This window comes from Adiantum capillus-veneris, chromosome 13, assembly GCF_014529385.1.
Source record: "Adiantum capillus-veneris isolate H3 chromosome 13, ASM1452938v2, whole genome shotgun sequence".
NCBI classification, from domain to species: domain Eukaryota; kingdom Viridiplantae; phylum Streptophyta; class Polypodiopsida; order Polypodiales; family Pteridaceae; genus Adiantum; species Adiantum capillus-veneris.
Genome location: NC_140943.1, coordinates 139,265,588 through 139,286,257, shown reverse-complemented (window position 1 = coordinate 139,286,257; position 20,670 = coordinate 139,265,588). Strand labels below are relative to the sequence as shown.

Below are 20,670 nucleotides of genomic sequence, written 5' to 3'. Positions count from 1 at the left end.
TGGACAATGCTTCGAAGCATACACGCTTTTTCTGTTTTCTTGCTTTCTTAAAAGAGGATTTTCAGCCCAAGTAACCAGGGAAGTCAATTTTCTTGTTACGTTTCTTCAGTTGCTTCTTCTTTGACCCAAATAGTTGGTTGACTCCTTTTTCGACAATGTCCTCGAGTTCATCTTCAGTAAACATCCTTGGAGTAGGAGGTTTCTTGATTGCCAGTTTTATTGGTGATTCAATGGCTTTCTGCCAATGAGTATGCACTTCATCCATCGGGTGCTGGTTCAAAAATTTGGCATATTGTGGATCCTTGGCAAACTGAAGCATGTGCTTTGCGCACTCATTAACCTGTTGTTGACATTGCATCTCCATGAGTTGATACTGCAAAGGCGGAGGTGGCCCATACTCGTTCTCTGCTAATCCGCTTGAATTTTCTGTACTGTCACAAGACGGGCACCACGTGCCAATAGAAAAGAACAGAGTGAACAGACTTTTAGCACTTCAATAGCAACCAAAATGAGTGAGAGAGAGATGACACGCGACACGGAGTGGCGGAATTCCACCCCAGAGAGTATTGGCCCCAAACCTTGGCGCCTCTTTCGGTATTTCTTTATATTGCATTAACACAGTACAAGCTGGTACTCCAGACTCTGCACCTTCTCAAGGAAGCATGCCAGAGAATGAGCCCTAACCTCATATTTAAAGGCCCTTGGCCTAAAAAACAATTACAGTGAAAAGCCTTCAAACTCAAAAGCATCTGGTCCAAAAGCAAAGCCAAAAAGCTGCCAGCATAATTTACGGAAATCCGTACAGCCTGCCACGTCATCAGCCAGCGCAAAACACGGAATTCCATACAGCTGCCACATCATCCTGCTAGTGCAATTTTCAAAAATCTGCCACGTCATCAATTTTTGTGTGTGCGCGGGTCATGCTTTATTATAATCCTTTATGTCACTTGGGGCCCCATCAAACGGGGTCCCCATAAGTTGGTAGGACTTCTTCTGTTACTTGCTCTTCTTAGGGTTTAGGCCCCTCGGCCGGCATTTGTAAGTTGGCTCCATTCTTTAGGCTTTTGATATGTCAACAGTTTGTGACATCTCCCCTTCTTGAAAGAGAGTAATCGTCCGCGATTACAACATATCTGCAAAACAACTCAAGTTAGCTCAAAAATTTCCGAGGGACAATCAGTTTGCTCTTTTTTTGTTAAGGAGCTAGCTTCTCCTTTCTGCTCTTTTGATCAAGGAGTTAGCTTCTCGTTTGGGCTGTTTTGATCAAGGAGTTAGCTTCTCCTTTCGTTCAGATCGGAACTCTTGATATTCCGGCGTAGTAAAATTAGCCATCACACTCAGACCGTACTGATCTTCCACGGGTATCTTGATGCACTAAAATTACATACCCAGGCAATCTCATCCAATTAGGAATATTCAGTAATTGGCACATCACAATGCAACACAAATGCTTACGTATGTATGTTACAAGACACAACAAACAGCGCCGCTGAGCACTCCCCCGAGACCAACGGTCTGCGGTATGAAGCTACTCAATGACTACCTCGTCGCTCCCCCCGCAAATAACCTAAAAAGGTCCGGGCCATGAGCTCAGAGGACTGTACAACCAAACGCTCCCCAGGAATCGGCCTGTGTCATTCGGAGGTTTTCTAGCATACAACGAAACGCTCCCCAGGCATCGGCCTACGTCGTTCCGAGGTTTTCAAACAATACCAAAATAGTATTTCTCACTTTTCCACCCGGGAGTAAAATCACCAATCATTGAAACTAGTATTTAAAACCAGAGTCAAACAAGTCAAATCGGCACCAAGACAGGTTTAAAACAAATAGCATCCATTTCAAACAAATTTCAAACAAATTTCAAACAATACTTTCTCAAACAATGTTCAAAAGTATCTAACTAGAAAACAACTAGAGAGGTCATTCAGGGTTTTGTTTGGACAACCGAACTTTGAGGACAACGGGCTTGCCCTTTTGCATCACGGTGATGGTTCGGTTCCGGACCTGGAGAGTTGCATCATTCTTGTCGTGCCAGGGCATGCCCAAAAGAACGTCGCAATTGCCCAACTTCATAATGTGAAAATCGGCTTTTCCATGATAATCTTGTATAGTCACTGGAAGTGCACCAATGAGTGGTACCACTTTTTGAGTTTGCCCCGTGGCTAGCTTAGCTTCAATTTCTCCACCCTCTGCATCATAATCAAAGTGCATCTGCTTCAAGAATTCTGCTTCCTTTCAAGCCGTTGACTTTTCCATAAGCTCTGCATAATTCATTAAAACTCTTTGAGGTGTATACCATAAATATTGGGTACTAGTCCAATAGCAGGTCTAGCCTTCTTGGCCGGAGGTGGCCCCGGGGATCTGTCTGTCGTGGGAGCAGAAGGTTGCACTGAGGACGTCGAGGCTCGCTCAGGACATGTATTGAATGTATTGGAAACATTCGAAGCATCGGCTTTCCTGTAACAAGGCGTCTCGTTGACGTTGTGTCAGACGAGGCCGTTGAGGTTGGTTTTCACGGGATTCCCGAGAATTTGTTCGTTGTTGCCGGAAGTTCTGGTTAGTGGCCGGAGGTTCTTCTGTGGTAAACTCCAACTTTCCTTTCATGAGCTTGTAGCCGACCGGGGCATGGTCCATAAGCTCTTGCATGGTAGAGACTTGCTTGGAGAGACAATATTCCTGCAATGGTGATGGTAGTCCAATGGTGTAGCGCTCGCACTGTTCCTCCAAGGGAATGAACTTAAAGGACACCGGTAGGTACACGTCGAGAAACCTTCGGTTATAGTCGTCCATGGTTTTGGTGGCAAGCATTTTCAAGTTGCCCCACTCTGCCAAAATCCGGACTTCAAACATCGAAGTCATGTAACTACGTGCAAAAACTGTCTTGAAAGCTTGCCAGGTCCTTGGAGCATGCGATTGTGTCGCGATTGAACTCCACCATTGCATAGCATTTTCTTTAAGAAATCCCGCTGCTCGAGAAATCTTGAATTCTTCTGTATAGTTCCCCAAAGCATAGATGTTGTCGAATTGCTGTAGGAACTGCAATGCTTTCTTGCAATCTTTCACCCCGGAAAAAGTGAAAAATTTGACTGTCGTGCCACCATCTTTGAAATCTTTGGGTTGGTTAGGCGCATGTCCCGGGTATGGATAATAAGGGTATCCATATGGACTCCTGAAACCGGCCCGTAGGGCGGTAGGTGTTGGCTTTCACCCGAAATTCTTTACTTTAGACTCACACACAAAGCACTTTACAAAGAGAACCTGCGACGGGAATTAACACTTGAATACACACACGGCTCGGAAGCTAGAATGCTCCGAGCAGACACCGACAACCTGTAGGCCCCAAAATTGGCGCCCCTTTCGGTATTTCTTTATTCTTTAGGAGGGTAAATTACAAGGTAAGGTCTTGGGAATCCTTCACGTGTATCCACCTAGATACCATTTGATTTGGCCAAATTTCGGCAGCATAACAGTCCCAAAACTTGTGCGAAACCAATTCCCCTGCTAGAACTCACTTGCACTGGCGTATACCCTCTGTTTCCTGCCCAAAAACAGTAAATTCAGCACGCTGTATTTACTGGTTTTTGCCCTGTTTTCAGCCCCTAACTGTCCTCTGCCAGTGGGGCACGATTCCCAATGGTCCTGGCGTCCGTATGGCTGAAAAACAGTGAATTTACAGCGCATACACAGGGCTGATTTTGCACCTGTACGGTGAGGTTATGACCCTCACCAGTGCCTGTTTTGGAGCAGCAGCTAGCTACCCCTGTGCCTGTTGAAGGAGGCTCTTGCCTCAGCACAAAAGCATGAACCCACACAACTGTACATCAGTCAAATGAGTAGCCCTCTTGTGGGGCATCACATAACTGCACGTAGGGGAGAGAGAGAGAGAGAGAGCAGTGTGTAGTGTGCAGGGCATCACTCCTAGCACCACGCTGTACATGAGAGGGAAAGGAAGCACTCCATAGCTCTTAACCTGTGACAAATGATGAAATGAGGCCTCTCCCAGCTTAAAAATCAGCGCCCATTTTTCTGCAAGAGGAAACTGCATGAAATTTCGACACTTAGCGCATTTTCAAGCATTTTCCCGTTTCAGGTTCGCCGCTTAAAAATATCCCAACCGACGCGTCAGTTGAATTCGCGGCAGAGTTATTAAATGTTCCCCTAGTCATACCGGAGGTAATGACGCGAACACATTTCACGGCCCAAAATAGCAGTTTCCTAAATTTTAGGAGATGCTTCCGTTGGGCTCCTACTGGTCTTCTGACCATCTATCCTCATTGGGACCGCATCCAAAAGTGCAATGTGGCCCAACTGTCGGATACTTTTTGTTGGTAGTCCCACCTTGACTTTACGCCTTAATTGAGTTCACTTCCTAGTATCCACCAACTTGCTAAGTGCGACGGGGGGACCTATATGATCTTGCTCTGAGCCTAGACATCCTCTTACCATACGAATTCCAGTGCCGACCACTTCCCGTCTGCGGGTGAATTTACCGTTCACATTGGCCATACAATGTCCGACCGTTTGCTACTTCAAAAAGAGGGTCTCAAAACAAATAAAATAAACCCCATTGGAAAGAAACCAACAACCAAGGTTAGCAGTTGCCACATCTCTGTGACGTCCTTGTGACATACCCCCCTCTTGAAATCGCAAACGTCCTCGATTGCATACCGTAAATACACGCCACTGATGATCTTGTGCTATTAACACTCTTTTATCATCGCATGTATCCGCAAGAAAGGTCGTAACATACATAGATACAAATGACTTAATGAGGCCTTCATACTTTTGCCATTTCCATCTATGGCACTGAATTCATATGTACATTTGATGTACTAGCTGTATCATTACCCCTCCTTTGCACACGTTGGGTTGGGACACAAGTAGGCTGTAACCCAAAGGCTTCAAGGTAAAGCTGCAATACATTTGGTGACTCTAACAGTTCATGCTCTTCCATCCACTTTGCATCCATAGGTGGATAGTTCTTGAACTTCACCAAATAGCGTCTTGCAACTTGTCCTTTAACTTTTCTGTCCTTATGTGCCAAAACTTGCTCAGGTACCAAGATCTCATCAAGTTCCTCAACTTCTGGCTGATCCTCAACTGGCATATCTTCTGGCACATCACCCACGAAGGGTCTTAGAAGACTCACGTGAAACGCATTATGAATTTTCCATGCATCAGGCAATTTCAGCCTGTAAGCCACATCGCTGATCTTGTCAAGCACTTGGAAAGGCCCGTAGTAACGCATGCTGAGCTTAGGAAACAGCCGTTCCTTGCCCTTCATCTTCTTTAACCTTGCCTTTTCGAACCTTAACAGAACCCAATCACCAGGTGATAGTAGCAATTCACGACGGTGACGATCAGCAGCCTTTTTCTGCTTTGCCTGAGTCTTCTGCAAGGCAACTTTAATCTTCTTATACATCTCATCCATGTTCTCAACATATCGATCTGCCTCAAAGATCTTGTCCTTTGTATGCAAAATGGGAGGAACCTTTTTGCCGCCTTCAACAATTTCAAAAGGTGCTTTGCCAGTAGACGAATGCACTGTATTATTGTACGCATACTCAAGCATAGGCAAATACTGTTCCCACTTGCCCTTATTATCTGACACATAGCATTTCAACAGATCTAGGACAGTAGAATTAGCCTCTTCTGATTGTCCATCAGTTTGTGGATGAAACGAAGACGAGAATTTGAGCGTAGTGCCCATGTTCTCAAACAATCCTCTCCAGAACAAACTGGTCATGCGAGGATCACGATCACTGATAATCGATTGTGGCATACCATGGTACTTAAACACATTGTACATGAACAAGCGTGCCATCTGATCAGATTTTATCTTCTTCCTGACAGGGATAAAATGGGCCTGCTTGCTGAACCTGCAGATAATGGTCCATATACCATCATTCCCTGTTGGCGTTCTTGGAAGATCAAAGATAAAGTCCATAGCAATGCTTTCCCATGGCTTATCCGGAATCGGCAGTGGTTGTAACAACCCTGGTGCCTTTTGCCTGTCAAACTTGACCTTTTGGCAAACTATGCATGCTCGCACAAAGGCATCCACATCTCTCCTCAAGGTAGGCCAATAGAAGAATGTCTCTACCGCCTTAACTGTTGCATCAATGCCACGATGCCCTGCATACGGTGGGACATGACTCTCTTCCATGACCTTATGTCGCAATGGCCTAGTGACACAAAGTTTGCCATGCATCATCATAAAACCATCTCTGAGGAGGTAGTGCTCGTGATGTTGCCCCTCTTGTAACTGTTCAAAGATCCTTGCAAAATCTTCATCAGCAATATACTGTTCCTTCATGTCATCTAACTCATGATGATAAGGAATTGACACAGCTGAAATTTGTGGCTTTCTTGATAATGCATCAGCCACAACATTCTTCTTGCCTTCCACATGCATAATCTGGAAGTGGAACATGGAAAGAATGTTTGCCCATCGCATATGCTTTTCGGATAACTTTGACTGTGTCAAGAAGTATCGCAAGGTCTGGTGATCTGTTTGGACAACAAAATCAGCACCTAAGAGGTAGTGCTTCCAGCTAGAAAGCGCATGAATCACGGCCAAGAGCTCTTTCTCATAGACTTGCATAGTCCTCTCTGGCCCTTGCAAAATTCGGCTTTCATAAGCTACTACCCGTCCGTCTTGCATTAGCACTGCTCTGATGCTACTGCCACACGTGTCACACTGGACCACAAATGACTTCCTGAGATCTGGCAAAACAATAACTGGATTTGAAGTCAACTTTTCCTTTAAGAGACTAAAAGCTGAAATCTCTTTTTGGGTCCATCTGAAAGTGACCTCTTTCTTTTGCAATGCGTGAAGAGGCGATGCTATCTCTGCAAAATTTCTGATAAACCTTCGATAGTAGGAACACAATCCCAAGAAGCTTCTGACATCGTGCACAGTCTTCAAGTCTGGCCATGTCTTGATAGCTTCGACCTTTGCGGGATCCATTCTAACACCATCCTTTGAGACTATGTGGCCCAGAAAGTGGATCTCTTCGAGGAAGAATTCACTTTTCTTAGGATTGACAAGTAACCTGTGACTGCGCAGCTCTTCGAACACAATGGTCAAGTGACGCCTATGCTCCTCTTCATTCTTCGAATACACTATCATGTCATTGAAGAACGTTCCAACAAACTGTTGATGCGAGCGGAAAATCCGGTCCATCATTCTGTTGAACGTAGCAGGAGCATTTGTTAGCCCAAACGGCATCACTAGAAACTCATAAAGACCAAATGTCGTTCTAAACGCAGTCTTGTGCACATCCTCTGGCCTTATACGAATCTGATGGTACCCACTCTTAAGGTCTATCCTGCTGAAAATTGCAGCACCCTCTAAATGATCAAGAATATCATCAATGCGAGGAATAGGAAACCTATTCTTGATGGTATTCTTATTCAACGCACGGTAATCAATACACATGCGCCATGAGCCATCCTTCTTCTGCACTAGGAGCACTGGGGAGCAAAAGGGTGAAGAACTAGGCTGAATCAGCCCCTTCTCTAATAACTCCTCAACCTGGCCCATAATCTCTTTCTGCTGCGCCACACTAACCCTGAAGGGAGGTCTATTTGGTGGACTACACCCTGGCACCAAATCTATCCGATGGTCCTCAGGTCTCTCTGGCGGCCATTGCGACGGTAATGAATCGGAAAAACAGTCACTAAACTTTTGCAAAAATGCTGACCTTTCTTTCTCTAACACAGATAAATTTGACTGATCACTATCTGAGACATCACGTGCAAAAATCAAGTACACAGAAAGATGATTCTTTATTACGGAAGTGATAGCAGAAGCAGATACAATAGGGACTGACTCTCCTTTAAGCTTTACATCCAAGATGTGAGTTTTGCCCCTATGCTGTACAATGATCTTTTTGTTGTAGGCATCCAAGACTCCATGCACTCGGAACATCCACGGGATCCCCAACAAGGCATCACAACCTTCCAGCGGCATGATGTAAAACTCTTCAGTGTCCACATACGACTGAATATGCAGACGCAGTTTTCCAATGATGGGAGTAACACACTCTGAGTGGCCAGGACATGCCAACCCTGCCTCTGCTGTGTACCCCATCTCTTCAGCTTTGATGCCCAGCTCCATAGCTAACTCTGGTGAGATAAAGTTGGCTTTGGCACCTGGATCAAAGAAGATGAGTGCCGTCTGATCCCTAACTTTACCCCATGCCCTGCATAACTCACTGGCATCTGTGCTGGGCCTGTCACCCACCATGTCTGGCACTAAACCTGCCGTGGGTTTTGGCTTCTTGCCTTTCTGGTCTTCTTTATCCTCTGATTCAGCTGGCCTTTTCCTTTGTGGACAATTGATAGAAAAGTGACCAGGCTGCTCGCATATAAAGCATTTGTTCTCAGCCATTAGGACCTTCTTTTCCTCGAGCGACTTGCGCACAAAAGGCTTCCTTTTCTGTTTCTTTGCCTGCGCTTCAGAAGTCCCGGCTGAATCCTTGTCTTTGGTGGCCTTTTCTGACCCCTGTGACGCATCAGGAGCCGTCTTCACAAAGGGCTTCTTCGCTGAATTTTTCTTTTGCTGCCCTCCTTTGTCACTGCTCGGAAATCCATTGTCCTCTCCTTTCAACAAGGCAAGACAAGTGTTCGCAACTTACATAAGCTGAGTAAGGGTAGCCACTCTGTTCTTTGTATAGTAATCGCGAAGCCCTTTAGGCAGCCCACAACAGTACTTCTCTATCTGCTCTGTCAATGGCACAAATCTGTAGGAGGTCAGTGAGAGTAACGCTTTACAAAACCTCCTATTGTACTCCAGCAAGCTCTTGCACAAAGTTGAAGTAAGCTGGTGCCAATCTGTCAGGACATCAGCTTCAAATTCATTTGATAGCCAAGCAGATGCAAACATTTGCTTGAAGTAAACCCAAGTGGCGGGTGTCTGTCCTTGCATTAACAATGTCGTCCACCATGTAAGCGCATTGTCCTTTAAGAAAGTGGCAGCTTTCCTGACCTTCGAGGCCTTTGTAAAATTCCCTCCCGCATAGGCTGTATCAAACTGCTGGAGGAAAATGGGAGCCTTTGTCTTATCCTCGAAACTACTGAAGGTACTGAACTTTACCGTTGCACCACCTTCTTTGTAAGCCTTCGGCTTCTCTAGTGCCCCCAAGTTGTCATAGGGAATGGTCTGCAACATGGGCACTGTACTAGGCATGATCGGCACGTGTTGGCCATTCACATTTTGCGTCAGAGGTGCGATATCTGGCTGCTGTCCAGAAAAACCAGCCATGCCAAAATGACCCTGTGGCACCCCAAACTGGCCCTGGTTGCAGTGGAAACCTTGCTGCATGCCGATACTAGCATACATGGGGTTTGGCATGATGCCTTGCATACCCCCGAACACTGTTCCTGGCATGTACGGCTGACTTCCAGACGCATAACGCCATACTTTGGAACACTAATCCACCCCTGAAATACCCAGGATGTACCGTGGGTGGTGGAAAAACTGAGTGCATAGCCTGGTATCCAGCTCCCGCTCCCTGTCCATTCAAAACAGCATGCTGGCTCTGAAAGGTGGCGGGCTAAACTAGCATAACCTGTGGAATAGGCATTCTAGCCACCTATTCAAGCACGGGAGGAACCTGCTTTGGAGCCCCCGACTCCGCAACATGCGAGTGTTCCCTTTCCTCCTGCGCCACATGAAGTACCTGGGCTTGAGCTTCAACAAGCTCCGTACGCGGCGTAGGTTGCCTATTTTGCTGTTGCACTGGTGGCGCTTGCAAGAATTCCATGAACCTCGGATTCTGCACTAGCTGCGAAAAGACATTCACCGCGGCAACTAACTGAGTCTTGAAGGCATCATCCTCAAGTTGCCCTGTCATAAAGCCCTGTACTACTGGAGGGACATTCACATTGAAAGGAGGTACAGACTGACGTGGCTGTGAGCTCAAAAACCGTAGGAATCTCCTGTTTGTCCTTTGAAGAGGAACCCTCTTCCATAATTCCCTTCCCCTTGTCGGCCATAGTGTAATCCCCGTGTTCCTGCACTGTGTGTCTTTACCCTGAAAAATCCAGGCTCACTCTTTGAGAAAAAAATGATTTTGTCCCGGCAATGGAACCATGAAACCGGCCCGTAGGGCGGTAGGCGTTGGCTTTCACCCGAAATTCTTTACTTTAGACTCACACACAAAGCACTTTACAAAGAGAACCTGCGACGGGAATTAACACTTGAATACACACACGGCAAGGAAGCTAGAATGCTCCGAGCAGACACCGACAACCTGTAGGCCCCAAAATTGGCGCCCCTTTCGGTATTTCTTTATTCTTTAGGAGGGTAAATTACAAGGTAAGGTCCTGGGAATCCTTCACGTGTATCCACCTAGATACCATTTGATTTGGCCAAATTTCGGCAGCATAACAGCCCCAAAACTTGCGCGAAACCAATTCCCCTGCTAGAACTCACTTGCATTGGCGTATACCCTCTGTTTCCTGCCCAAAAACAGTAAATTCAGCACGCTGTATTTACTGGTTTTTGCCCTGTTTTCAGCCCCAAACAGTCCCCTAACTGTCCTCTGCCAGTGGGGCACGATTCCCAATGGTCCTGGCGTCCGTATGGCTGAAAAACAGTGAATTTACAGCGCATACACAGGGCTGATTTTGCACCTGTACGGTGAGGTTATGACCCTCACCAGTGCCTGTTTTGGAGCAGCAGCTAGCTACCCCTGTGCCTGTTGAAGGAGGCTCTTGCCTCAGCACAAAAGCATGAACCCACACAACTGTACATCAGTCAAATGAGTAGCCCTCTTGTGGGGCATCACATAACTGCACGTAGGGGAGAGAGAGAGAGAGAGAGCAGTGTGTAGTGTGCAGGGCATCACTCCTAGCACCACGCTGTACATGAGAGGGAAAGGAAGCACTCCATAGCTCTTAACCTGTGACAAATGATGAAATGAGGCCTCTTCCAGCTTAAAAATCAGCGCCCATTTTTCTGCAAGAGGAAACTGCATGAAATTTCGACACTTGGCGCATTTTCAAGCATTTTCCCGTTTCAGGTTCGCCGCTTAAAAATATCCCAACCGACGCGTCAGTTGACTTCGCGGCAGAGTTATAAAATGTTCCCCTAGTCATACCGGAGGTAATGACGCGAACACATACGGCCCAAAATAGCAGTTCCCTAAATTTTAGGAGATGCTTCCGTTGGGCTCCTACTGGTCTTCTGACCATCTATCCTCATTGGGACCGCATCCAAAAGTGCAATGTGGCCCAACTGTCGGATACTTTTTGTTGGTAATCCCACCTTGACTTTACGCCTTAATTGAGTTCACTTCCTAGTATCCACCAACTTGCTAAGTGCGACGGGGGGCCCTATATGATCTTGCTCTGAGCCTAGACATCCTCTTACCATACGAATTCCAGTGCCGACCACTTCCCGTCTGCGGGTGAATCTACCGTTCACATTGGCCATACAATGTCCGACCGTTTGCTACTTCAAAAAGAGGGTCTCAAAACAAATAAAATAAACCCCATTGGAAAGAAACCAACAACCAAGGTTAGCAGTTGCCACATCTCTGTGACATGGTTAATAACTGCCACGTCCTCGTGACAGCTCCAAACATTGTAGCCTGGTGGCGGTGGTGGTGGAGGTGGGGGCAATGGCGGTGGCAAAGGCGGTTGCACTGGATTAGGGTCAGATGGCTGAGAAGGTTGCCGGTTGGAAGCTTTCGTACTTTCTGGTGCCAGAGGAGGAGGTACCACTTGGGGCATCAGAGGGGGTAACATGTAGCTCAAACATTGTTGAAAACTTTGCAGCATCGGAAGATTCTGCTGAGGATGTCGCGAAAGAATGTCGTGAAGCTCGTTGAGCAGAAATTGCAAATATTCTGATGAATCCATGAATTTCAAGTCTTGGGTTCTTTATGGCTTATGCCCTGTAAGACGCTTATGCCCGATGCGATAAAGTAAGGGTGGCAGTGGCTAATAAGTCCGGGGTCGGAGCCCGGAGATACCTCAAATAAAATTCCAATAGCTTTGTCTGCTCTTTTGTAGGACCGGTATGCTTTCGGAAAAGCACACACCTAATGCTCTGATACTACTGTCACAAGATGGGCACCACGTGCCAATAGAAAAGAATAGATTGAACATACTTTTAGCACTTCAATAGCAACAGAACTGAGAGAGAGAGAGAGAGAGAGAGAGAGAGAGAGAGAGAGAGAGAGAGAGAGAGAGAGAGAGAGAGAGAGAGAGAGAGAGAGAGAGAGAGAGAGAGAGAGAGAGAGAGAGAGAGAGACGACACGCGACACAGAGAGGCGGAACCGAGGTCGGAGCCCGGAGATACCTTAAATAAAATTCCAATAGCTCTGTCTGCTCTTTTGTAGGACCGGTATGCTTTTAGAAAAGCACACGCCTGATGCTCTGATACCACTGTCACAAGACGGGCACCACGTGTCAATAGAAAAGAACAGACTGAACAGACTTTTAACACTTCAATAGCAACAGAACTGAGAGAGAGAGAGAGAGAGAGAGAGAGAGAGAGAGAGACGACACGCGACACGGAGTGGCGGAATTCCACCCCAGAGAGTATTGGCCCCAAACCTTAGCGCCCCTTTCGGTATTTCTTTATATTGCATCAATAGCAACAGAACTGAGAGAGAGAGAGAGAGAGAGAGAGAGAGAGAGAGAGAGAGAGAGAGAGAGAGAGAGAGAGAGAGAGAGAGAGAGAGAGAGAGAGAGAGAGAGAGAGACGACACGCGACACGGAGTGGCGGAATTCCACCCCAGAGAGTATTGGCCCTAGACCTTGGTCCCCCTTTCGGTATTTCTTTATATTGCATCAACACAGTACAAGCTGGTACTCCAGACTCTGCACCTTCTCGAGGAAGCATGCAAGAGAATGAGCCCTAACCTCATATTTAAAGGCCCTTGGCCTAAAAAGCAATTACAGTGAAAAGCCTTCAAACTCAAAAGCATGTGGTCCAAAAGCAAAGCCAAAAAGCTGCCAGCGTAATTTACGGAAATCCGTACATCCTGCCACGTCATCAGCCAACGCAAAACGGAATTCCGTACAGCTTGCCACGTCATCATTTTTTGCGTGTGTGCGGGTCCTGCTTTATTTTAATCCTTTATGTCACTTGGGTCCCCATAAGTTGGTAGGATTTCTTCTGTTACTTGCTCTTCTTAGGGTTTAGGCCCCTCGGCCGACATCTGTAAGTTGGCTCCATTCTTTAGGCTTTTGACACGTCAGTTTGTGACACGTACTGCCTCCCGTTTCAGAGGTGGAAGATGGACTGGTCTGATTCTTTTCGGAATCCATATGTGCCGCGAGAAGAAGGATCGAATTTCTTGGTAGAAGAGAAATCGTCTGTGCTTTGATACCATTGTAACAAACTTGGGCACCCCAATTCGAGAATATGTCGCGACACAAGAGAGATTAACTTAAATACTTCACAACTTTAAAATCACAATTCAATTTGGTCGACACGGCCCGGCGTAGTTCTGTGCCCAGAGAGATTGGCCCCAAAGACTGGCTCCCCTTTCGGTATTTCTCTTATAGTAATGCTTGAGCAAAGTACAACTCGCGAGGGGTCCTCTGCTCTCAGACTTTGCGTCCAGATGCCCTGAAGAATGAGGCCTCCTTTTATTCTTACAAGGGATGCCAAAAGCAAAGCCCCAAAAGCTTAAAACCTCAAAAGCAAACAGTTCCAAAAGCAATTGGTCAAAAAGTTGGTCCAAAAACCAAGTAGCGCAAATTACGAAAATCCATACTACTGCCATATCATCTGCCCGCTTCTGCCACGTCAGCAAGCTGCCATATCATTGTTGTGTCCGGGCAGTACCGCCATGTCATCAGTTTGTGACAGCCACTCCACTCCTTTGTTACAAATAAGTGATTTTTACATGACATTTATAAATAGTAGGTAGGGCAAATGGCAAAAAAACCTATAAACGAGTCACTCTGCCTTCTGTTTTTAGGACATCAAAACCCATGCCTGCAGTGGCATCTAGCACCTAGAGCACCTCAGCCCCTAGCGTTTCCATCACGAGCACCCGAGCATCATTAGCCTCTTGCTTCAGTTCAGCCCAGCGATTTGCATTAGATCACCCGGTGTTTTTGCACAAGATCAACATAGCGTTTTTGCACCGTATCTCATCAGCATCAACATCAAGTATTCAGCATTTAGCCATTGTATTAGCATTTGTGCAAGTAATCAAAGCAAGTACTTGCTCTGGCAATAGAGCAAGGGGGCCCTTGAGGGTGGTTGGGACCCGACATGCAGTGTCGTCTCTCCTTTCTCTCCCTTTGCCTCTCTCTTTCATTTTGTTCACTTCAGTTTCTCAAGGGAAGTAAAGTAGCTTTGTGTTTGTGCAAAGTACTAGATCTGAGCTAAATCCTTAAACCCTTCCGCCGCACTTGACACTGTTCAAGCCAGCTTTTATCTGTTACTTTTTGGCTGAGTGCCTTTGAATATGAGCCTAGGGGTCAACCTCAACAGATCAGTGCATGGTTGTGGGCATGCAGAGTGACTCCGTGGCAGTCGTACTCTGTGGATTACTTAATATAAAAAGAAGTACCGAAAGGGGCACCAGACTAGGTGAAACTGACCCGTAGGGCTGTGGACTTTGGCTTTCACCTGATTCTTTAGAAACCGGCTTGTGGGGCGGTGGACTTTGGCTTTTACCCGAATTCTTTACTTTAGACTTTAGGACACAAAGGAACTTCACGAATAAGCCTGCGACTGGAATTCAACACTTCAAGACAAACTATGGCCTGGCAGCTAGAGTGCTACCAAGCAGACAACGACACCCTGTTGGCCCCAAAGACTGGCACCCCTTTCGGTATTTCTTTATTCTTATTATACTTGAGAAAACCCTGTAAACTTCTACAAATTGTCCCACCTTTATCGGGCTGAAATTCCTCTACTCTAACCCGATTTTGGCAACATAACCACAGTAGAAGTCTCCACGGACAAAATCCCAAGCAAACATAGACTTTCCATGCACTTTAGAGCTCTTTGCAAAACCTGGCGAGAAATTGCAGCTCGCTGAATTCTTTGGTTTACGCTCCGATCCGCGTGCCGATCACTTTTCTAGGTTGCGCTCAAGCTCTCGCACCTGTAGGGTCACTTGCCCCTTGAATTAGACGAGATCCCTCACGGGAAATCTCTCTAAATTGTCATGTACAAGCACCCAATGCTTTTCGAGGCTCCCTTGGCAAATAAACGATCCGAATGCTTCCACCTAACCCTCACCAAGCTGTCCAAACCTGTCCATGGCTGTAATTGCAGGTTTTTGACCCAATTTTACCAGCATAACGAGGCAAATATCCTTGTAGGTCAAAAGTATACATCAAGGACACTTTCCCTTGCGGTATGGAAGCTTTCCAGTGAGTTGCAGGTCAGCTCCCCTGGCAATTCCTTGCAGTTTAGGTGCGAAACCCTAAACCTGCAGAAAAACACAGCAAGCTGTAATTCTCTGTTTTGGACCGTTTCGAGCGGAGCAAGCACGCGTACGCGTGTCTCAGGTGCTCCTGCACACAATGGGACAGTTCCCCTATAAATCGGATGAGTTTTCACTTGAGAAAACTCTCCGTTCTCGCATTCCTTCCCGATGGAACTGTGGGTACTTGAAGGGGATTAGCAATTAGCTAATTCGGTTCCTCTACAGAAGGCTCTTGCCTTTGCAAACGTGCATAAAACCCCTAGAATTGTACATGGTCATCTGAGAAGCCCAACTAGTGGGGCATTACCATATGTGCAAAGGGGAGAGAGAGATGCGTGAGAGCAAGTCGTCGCGCTACATAGAGCAAGGGAGAAGGCAAGCTTTCCATTAAAGCTGTGAGCACCTGCACCCACTACTCACACACACTGTAGCACCCCCCTCTGAACAAAAATCAGCCTCCACTCTCAAATTGGGCACCCCCTCCAGCTGAGGTGTCCTACAGGTTGCTCTACAATTGCCAAGTGTCCAGTTTGCCTCTTGAGTTAATTCCCTAGTACCCACCAACTTATAAGTGTAGCGAGGGGCCTAAATGATCTTGAACTAAGCCTAGACACCCTTTTACTGCTTGGATTTCAGTGCTGATTGGCCCGACCAACTCGTGGTGACCTGCCCTTCCCGACTGCGGTTGAAACTCTCGGCCGTCGGCCGTTTCACACTGGCCACGAAATGTCCCATTTGCAACTTCAAAACGAGGGTCCCAAAAATTAAACAAAAATCATCGAAAAGAAACCAACAACTCAAGTTAGCAATTGCCACGTCCTTGTGACAATGGGGCTAGTATATTTGGAAGTGGAGCTCCACCACTTCATTCTCAACTACAAGTATGATGTTCTCTTATCGAAGTTCAAGTGTTTGCTGTTTCGGACCTCAGTTCGGTTCGGTGATTGTTGCAGTGATTGACCGCCTTGTCGGTGTCAAGCCAGTTACACATTGCCAATTAGGTGCTACTCGATAGCCCTTATCGGAAGGTGGTCGCCAGGCTGCAGAAAACATCGAGATGGGTTGCACCCCAAAAATGCTGGGGGCTGCTCACTCCCTCAAGCTAGGGATGCCTGCTAGGTGCAGTTAGATGTGCATGTGACAATGCCCCAAGAGGAGCGCCCTCCAGGTTAAGCACAGCACACAGCAAAGGCCTACCGCTGCCCTGCCTACATGCCCCCCCAACTGTAGCTGACACCATAAATCCAGCCCCACAACATCATAAATATGCCAAATTATGGAAATGGGGGAAGCCACGCAGCGGACCCAACTTGGGCCTAGGTAAAAGTAGGCCAGGGCTGGGATAAAATATCCCAAGCTCCAGGAGTCTATATCACCAAGAATTGAGTCAAAAGCCAGACTAGACATGACTATAAATAGCGCAACATGAGAAAACTACCTCACTCCGGCCAAGCACAGCCACAAAAAAGCCCTCACTTCATATCACCTGTCCTTGGGAGATACCTGGACCGATTGGACGAATCCAGAGAGATGCCAAACTCTTACCCCCCCCCCCCCCCCCCCCCCCCCCCCCCACCACACACCTGTAAGTTTCGGTGCAAAAGAAGCTCTCTCAGCACACAGCAAAGGCCTACCCCTGCCCTGCCTACATGCCCCCCCAACTGTAGCAGACCCATAAGTCCAGCCCCAGGACATAATAAATATGCCAAATTATGGAAATGCGGGAAGCCACGCAGCGGACCCAACTAGGGCCCAGGTAAAAATAGGCCAGGGCTGAGATAAAATATCCCAAGCCTCTAGGAGTCTATATCGCCAAGAACTGAGCCAAAACCTAGACTAGACATGACTAAAAATAATGCGACTACCTCACTCCCGCCAAGCACAGCCACAAAACAGCCCACTCCATATCACCTGTCCTTGGGAGTGTCTTGGACCGATCGGACGAATCCAAAGAGATGCCAAACTCTAACCACCCCCACCCCCTCCTTTAAGTTTCGGTGCAAAAGCAGCCCTCTCTCTCTCTTCGAGGATTCCTCTTTCTAGGAAAAGCGACTCCACTTCTCTCTATCTCATAGCCTTTTACTCCTCTGCTTTTTTTGAGGTTGCTGCCACCTCCAGTTCATGTGTTCGTAAACTACTCTTAAGCAATTAAAGATTCTCTTTGGGGGGGGGGGGGGGGGGGGGGGGGACTAACCCATCTTCTGCTCCCTGGTACTGTGACGATCTCCTTATTCTCATCTCCTTTTCTTTTCATCTGGGTCCTCTCTAAGTGATACAGTTTATTTATCTGAGTTTATTGGTATTGTTGTGCCGTTTGTGACAGGCACCCTAGCCTCTTACTTTTAGATATAAGGTCTGCTTAGCTATTTAGCCACGATAGAGATCGGGTGTAGCTTTTAGAAGTTTTATGGGCTGTTTATTTACCATACGATGTGTGGAAAAAGCTAGGTCAAGTTGCAACAAACTGGTATATGTTTTACATCTTTTTCCCACTTTGTATAAACAAACTGCTAATTTAGCAATAAATATTTCAAGGTCAAGCATAATCATGGGCTCTGTAATTAGCATGTAGAAGTTTTTGTAGATAGTTTGTTTTTCAAATTTTAAAGAGTTTGTTAATCTTCCAGTTACTACAAAATACTATGGGAGTTTCAATTGAGGGTCCTGTAAGAACTTGGTCTTTAGTCTGAATTGAACCTGCACTTTAGTCTGTCTGTTTAGCTCTGTTGGGACTCTTTTCGAGAAGAACAATGCCCGTGTTAAGGGTCTCTATGGATGAAATGATGCAAAACAAGAGTTTAAGGTACATTGCCAGTGTGTTCATGGTGATCTTGCAGAGGCATATGTAAACGCACGTACATGTGTGCACCATCAGCGATGCATCTGTCAGAGAGGCATTTTACATTCTACACTAGTTGATGCTGCATGCATAGAAGTGTTTCATGGCTTGGTCCAGGACAAAAATTCTGAGACCCACCGTCTTGTTCATCAGTCTTGAAAGTCTCAGGTGTCACCGCACCTCATGATGTATTGGACATGTCTGATGTAGCTGAGATCTCTGTCTAGCATTCTTGCAGGGGAAGGCTGAAAAATCTAACTTAGCTTTGTTTTTTTCCCCCTTCTTTGCAGGGGAACGCCTAAGCCCGTGGGTTGCGTTGGGTTGCTTCATCATGGGGATTCAAATCATATTCTTGTGATAGGTAGAAAACATTGTCGTTTTAAAATGGTTCTTACAAAGCTGGAAAAGGAAATGTATCTCACCTTTGCCTTATATAGAAATGGTCTTCTTTTTATGGGGACTGCGTTTGTGAACCTTGTCCGTAATTTTGTGTCGAAAGGCAGCTTCATATGTGAGACTTTTCTCTGGATAGTGAGAGTGGTATTGCAGGTGCTGAGCACCATTTTTCTCAACCCCTTTGTTATTTTTTCTCTGAAGCTCACAGACAAAAATTATCTGCAGCATCGTACACATGCAGTGAGGAGAATGGCCACTTTCAAGTGTTGTATAAAGCAAATGGGCAACAAAAATTGACCATTCATTAGTAATTCATCACCATTGTTGATTTGGCTCAATTCTATTGATGATTGTGCTTCTTTCGATTAATATGGATATGAGATCGGGGACACCTCCTGGTAGTTGGTTGCAGCTTCAAAGTCGTCTTACATGTTTAAATTTAGGTGAGCAGACATTTTCACGGGTGCAGTTTTGCATTGGTCCTGGTTTGCCTGATTGTTTGATGCATAAACCTATTGAGTGTGAAAATTAATTATTTCCTCTCTCTCTCTCTCTCTCTCCATAGATCATCCTAGCTCAACATGCGAGACGACCGGTCAAAGTAATGACCATGGAGGATATTGATGAGATTCAGCAGCGACCGATGGGAGATCTCATCTGATGATTTGTATCTCATTTGTATCACTAGTGATTTTGTATCCATCTTTGTTTCAACTTTGTATCAACTAACCAATTATATCAGTCCTCACCCCATCACCCCTCCCCACCTATTTTGTTTCAGTTTTGAGTTTTTTGGTTCTTTGTACTTTTGGTCTCATAGGTCACTTTGGCCTCTTTTTGGTCTCAATTGTAACTTTTCGGTTCTTTGTACTTTTGGTCTCAATTGTAACTTTTTGGTCTCATAGGTCACTTTGGCCTCTTGAAGACGTTAAGATAACATTTCATCTCTCTCTCTCTCTCTCTCTCTCTCTCTCTCTCTCTCTCTCTCTCTCGGGGTCTCCCACCATCGACGAAGGCTACAACAAAAGATACAGATCACTCTAGCTCGACATGCAAGACGCCCAACCAAAGTACTGACCATGGAGGAGGTTGAGTGATTCGACAACGACCGATGAGAGATTTCATATGAATCCACCAAACCCCCCCCCCCCCCCGCCCTTCTCTATCTCGTATCAATTCCAAATCAGCTTCAAATTCCTTCCCTTAGTGTTAGTTCTTTGTACTTTCCATACTCAGACATGGTATCAGATTCACCAATTGAAACTTTTTGGTCGCATAGCTCATTTTGGCCTTTCGAAGACATTAATATAACATTTCATTCTCTCTCTCTCTCTCTCTCTCTCTCTCTCTCTCTCTCTCTCTCTCTAAAGGCTCACATTTTGTACACTTACAAGGGTCGTCCCTATCGACCAAAGTGATTTCTCTGGCTTGTTTTGTTACATTCCCACCTACAAATTATATGATTTGCCCCTAGACGTGAAAAAAGCCTACAAAAGTTGAAGAGCTGTCTTGTGAAAAGTCCTTAAATATATTCAATATACCTACTGAGTTTTCCACATAAAGGTTTTCCAAGCTATTAGATAAAGTTTTTGGTCGAGTATTGGGTAGTGTTGGCAAAGAGCTTCCCTTCAAATGGAACTGACCTCACCAAGGAAGAAGCTACATATGCATCCGGCTATTACAATTATTGAATGCAATTGTTTCCTGGAGTTTTGTTTCTAGTGTGTCTCTACTATGGACCCTCTAGCATTTTCATTCATGCTCCAAGGGCATCGTTTACATTAACAATGTACTTTGGTAATGAGCTTATATTCTTGAAAGTGTGCATTTGATCTATGAACGGATTGACCTAAAAGTCGATTAAGTATGACAGCTCAAGTAGAATGCAATCTCTCTTTATGTGCACAAGAAGCTTGTCTTGCTATCTTCAAATCATGCCGCTCTTTTGTCAATTCGTAATTGACATTGATTGAGAGACCCTTCCCATAGCTTGTTGATTGAAGGGGACGCAAAATCCCTAGT

The 20,670-nt window shown here is 45.9% G+C and overlaps 1 protein-coding gene across 2 annotated transcripts in view; it reads left to right on the top strand.

The window, feature by feature from the left end:
• The window catches only part of LOC147444958 (uncharacterized), a 42,800-nt gene extending 23,793 nt beyond the window's left edge, over positions 1-19,007 (top strand). Inside the window, exons 4-5 of one of the 2 annotated variants that reach the window (XM_086527971.1) lie at positions 18,543-18,613; positions 18,874-19,007. In XM_086527971.1, the coding sequence (XP_086384097.1) occupies positions 18,543-18,610 (68 nt within the window). In that variant the 3' untranslated portion in view covers positions 18,611-18,613; positions 18,874-19,007. Of the gene's footprint in view, positions 1-18,542 lie in introns of both variants that reach the window. The other variant, XM_086527970.1, reaches the window with a different exon arrangement.
• Positions 19,008-20,670: the final 1,663 nt, after the last annotated feature.